Raw genomic sequence first — 4,079 nt, 5'->3', positions numbered from 1 at the left:
GCCGAAGACAGACGCTTTAACGACTGCGCTACCCAGGCGCCCCTGAAGGAAACATTTCTGCCAGTGTTTCTATTCCTCATTGCTCTGTTTGTATTTATCATTTCACTTTAGTCTCAACCACCTTTCTCTAAAATTTGCTTCTCTCTTGACCCTAAAAACGTTGGATATATAGCCTGGGAATGAATGTGTGTGCAAGATTGTCTGTGTGTGTATGTAAACATGTGAGGGAGTAGAGGTATGAGCAACCAGTGAGGAAAAGTGGACCTATTCCCCATATTCCATATCCTTCTCCCTCTTTTCATCTATAACTACTATTACTTTTTTATGGTAATGATATAACTCCATACTTATTAATTTGCTCTCCACATTTTGCATCTCCTTTCTATCATAAATTTAGTTTTTATTCTTTAGTGTGATGTACTCAATCATAAAATTAAATCAAAAATATTATTTACTTCTTGTGGATAAAGGTAATGTGTATATAAGCAAACACTTCTACAGAAATTTGAAGTGATTATCTTCTATTATTTGAAATGATTTGAAAATTTATTTGGTGTACTAAGATTTTATTTAGAATATTGAGCAAATAATTCAGGATATATTTTATAAAGATAAATGTTTCATCAAAAATAAGTGGAAGACTTTTCCTATTCTTTCTTCCTATTCTTCCTAGTCTGCTCACTTAAGACAAATCAAATTCAGACACAAACTAGGATTGGCATAGTGAAGAGGTCATAAACCCTACCATGCATGTCAGTAGAGTAAAATTGTGCATGTCTTATAAACACAAAATAGATGAATTCTTACATTAAAACATTCTTGGAAAGGACAAAGCCTTAACAGGAACTAATGTTGTGCCTTTTCTCTCCTTTGCCCCATATAGAGTGGAAAACATGACCAACCACTCAGCAGGAATGGGATTCTTCCTCGTGGCATTCTCAGACACCAGAGAGCTGCAGGTTTTATATGGCTTTCTGTTTTTGCTTATTTACCTGGTGACTCTTATGGGGAATCTTCTCATTATTGTCCTGATCACTCTGGATCAGTGTCTTCACACCCCCATGTACTTCTTTCTGAAGAACTTAGCAGTTTTTGATGCCTGCCTCATTTCCATCACACTTCCAAAATTTATCCTGAACTCTTTATCCCACAGAAACACCATTTCATTCTCAGGTTGCATATTACAGGTGTTGCTGGTGATCCACTTTGCTGGATCTGAGCTTTTCCTTCTAACTGCCATGTCCTATGACCGCTATGTGGCCATCTGTCACCCACTGCATTATGATGTCATCATGAACAGGAGAGTCTGTGTGAGCATGACAGCTATGTCCTGGTTTCTTGGGAGTATCTTTGGAGTCTTATACTCAGCCAGCACGTTCTCTTTATCTTTCTGTGGCTCCAGAAAAGTTCCTCAGTTTTTCTGTGATGTCCCCTCCCTCCTGAAGATCTCTTGCTCAAAGTCTCATGTCACCATTGATATTAGTGAGGCTATTGGGGTTATGTATGCACTTTTTAGTTTGTTGTCCATTGGATTTTCATATATTTGCATTTTCAATACAGTGCTGAGAATGCCATCATTACAAGGGTGGTCAAAAGCCTTTTCCACTTGTACGCCCCATCTCATAGTTGTCACAACATTTATTGTGACAGGCACCATTGCCTATCTGAAGCCAGTCCCTGATTCCCCACATCTTGTGGATTTTTTGGTGTCTGTGTTCTATTCTGTGTTGCCTCCATCTTTGAACCCCATAATATACAGCCTAAGGAACAAGGAAATCAAGGCAGCTGTGAGGAGGTTTCTATGGAAACTAAGTCATTATACATTCTATGGGGAAAAGCAATAGAACTAGAATTTATAAAACTAAATTCCATGGTTTAAAAATATATATATCTTACAATCTAGGATGAACATCAATATTCTATATAATAAAATATTCACTTCATTTAAAAGTGCTAGGATAGGGGCGCCTGGGTGGCACAGCAGTTAAGCGTCTGCCTTCAGCTCAGGGCGTGATCCCGGCGTTATGGGATCGAGCCCCACATCAGGCTTCTCCACTGGGAGCCTGCTTCTTCCCCTCCCACTCTCCCTGCTTGTGTTCCCTCTTTCGCTGGCTGTCTCTATCTCTGTCAAATAAATAAATAAAATCTTTAAAAAAATTTAAAAAAATAAAAGTGCTAGGATAAAGTTGACATGATCATGCTTATTAATAAGTATTCATTATCATAGAACCTCCAAGAATAGCACATAAATTACCTAGTATCTGTGCATATAAATTGTTTCAGAAACACTACGACAGTTTTTCAAATGGATTACTGAACATGTCCATGTACTCCTTTTTTTTTTTAATCTGGAATATATTACTTTACATGGCATAAATAACTCAGTAGATGCAATTCAATTAAGGAGCATGAGATGGGGTGATTATTCTAGACTATCCAAGGGGTCCTAATCTAATCATGAAAGTGGAGTATTTCAAGACATTGTTAGAGGGAGATCTGTCTATGGAAGTGTCGTCTTCCATTGTTGGCTTTGTAGATGGAAGGGGCCAACATATAGACAGAGGCATCCTCTGGAGATTGGTAAATGCAGGAACCGATAGCTCTCTGGAGATCCAGGAAAAGAGTGCAGCCATACCAGCCTCATTCTCATTTTAGCCTTGTGTGATTGGTGTTGGATTTCTAAATTACAACACCTTAAAATATAACATGTTATTAAACCATAGGATTTGTGAAAATTTGCTACAAAAGCAACAGAAATTTAACAAAAGTGTTAAACGCTTGTCTTCTTAAATATCTCTTAAATGAGAATTTCCTTAGAATAGTAATGCAGACTGAAACTGAAGGTCTTAGTTAAAGGTAAAAAAAAATATATGAAAAGAAAAAATACATCAAAATGCTTATAATTTTGCAAAATAGTTTAGATTATATTACTCTTTATTCACTATCTTTATCCACTAGATTTCATGCACTACCATTTTTATTTTATATGGAAAATATCTATCCATTATAAATAAATAAATAAATAAATAAATAAATAAATAAATGAAATTAGATATTTTAATACTTATTGTTAGCATTATGTGATTGTTTTTAATATCTTATTAAATTTAGACTTATTTTTATTATGTCTTAGTTTACATTTAATCATTTGTTTCTTCCACTAGTGAAGTATTTAATTCCTATGTGGTATTTGTTGTGGAGACTCAATATACAATGATTATCTACTGCCAACTGTAGAGCTAACTGTAGAGGGAGGGCTGGAGCCCAAGGTGTCGGGAAAAGCTGGCAGGATATGATGGGATGCACTGCACCATGGGTGCCAAGGACAAGGTGGTTGCCCAGCACTTCAAGATGATCAACAAAAACTGGAAAGACAGCAAGAATGTGGCACAGGAGGTGAAGTTGCTGTGTTTGGGTGCTAAGGAGTCAGGGAAGAGCACCATTGTCAAGCAGATGAAGATCATACATGAGGACAGCTACTTGGAATAAGAATGCTGGCAGTACCATGCAGTCCTGTACAACAACACCATCCAGTCCATCATGGCCATTGTCAAAGCTATGGGCAATCTGAGGATTAACTTTTCCAACCTCTTCTGCATCAATGAGGCTAGGGGCTAACTAGGCAAGCAGCTACATCCAGAATAACTCTGAGGACCTGAACAACGGCAAGGATACCAAGGAAATCTATACACACCTCACCTTTACCATCAACACCGAGAACATGCAGTTGGTGTTTGATTTTCTCACCAACTTCACCATCATGAGCAACCTGAAGGACTGCAGCCTCTTCTGAGGGACAGTGGGGCCTTGCAGGATGAGCCACCAGCAACTCTGCTCCCCTCCCTGAGGAAAATGGGGAAAGAAGACAAGACTCCCCAAAACACCTTGACCACTTTCCCCCTCTTCTCTCTGTTCTTGGGTCCCCAACCCCTCTCTCAGCTCCAGAGACTCAGGAGAGGAGCTGACACATGCCTCCCTGTTTCAAGCCAGACCTTAATCCAGGTGTTGGTTCTGGGAATGGCCATGGTACCCCCTTCCTGGGCATCTGTTCTGGTCTTAACCATTGTCTTGCCCTGTGA

The 4,079-nt window shown here is 38.7% G+C and overlaps 1 protein-coding gene across 1 annotated transcript; it reads left to right on the top strand.

Moving 5' to 3' along the window:
• The first annotated feature begins 893 nt into the window (after positions 1–893).
• Positions 894–1,844, top strand: LOC113261853 (olfactory receptor 14A2-like). Its single transcript, XM_026508174.3, has one exon. It carries the CDS (start codon positions 894–896, stop codon positions 1,842–1,844), a length of 951 nt encoding a protein of 316 aa, XP_026363959.3.
• Positions 1,845–4,079: the final 2,235 nt, after the last annotated feature.

The sequence above is a fragment of the Ursus arctos genome, unplaced genomic scaffold (assembly GCF_023065955.2).
Source record: "Ursus arctos isolate Adak ecotype North America unplaced genomic scaffold, UrsArc2.0 scaffold_5, whole genome shotgun sequence".
In the NCBI taxonomy this organism is placed as follows: Eukaryota; Metazoa; Chordata; class Mammalia; order Carnivora; family Ursidae; genus Ursus; species Ursus arctos.
Note: the sequence above shows the minus strand (reverse complement) of the source record. Positions and strands in the feature narration are given on the sequence as shown.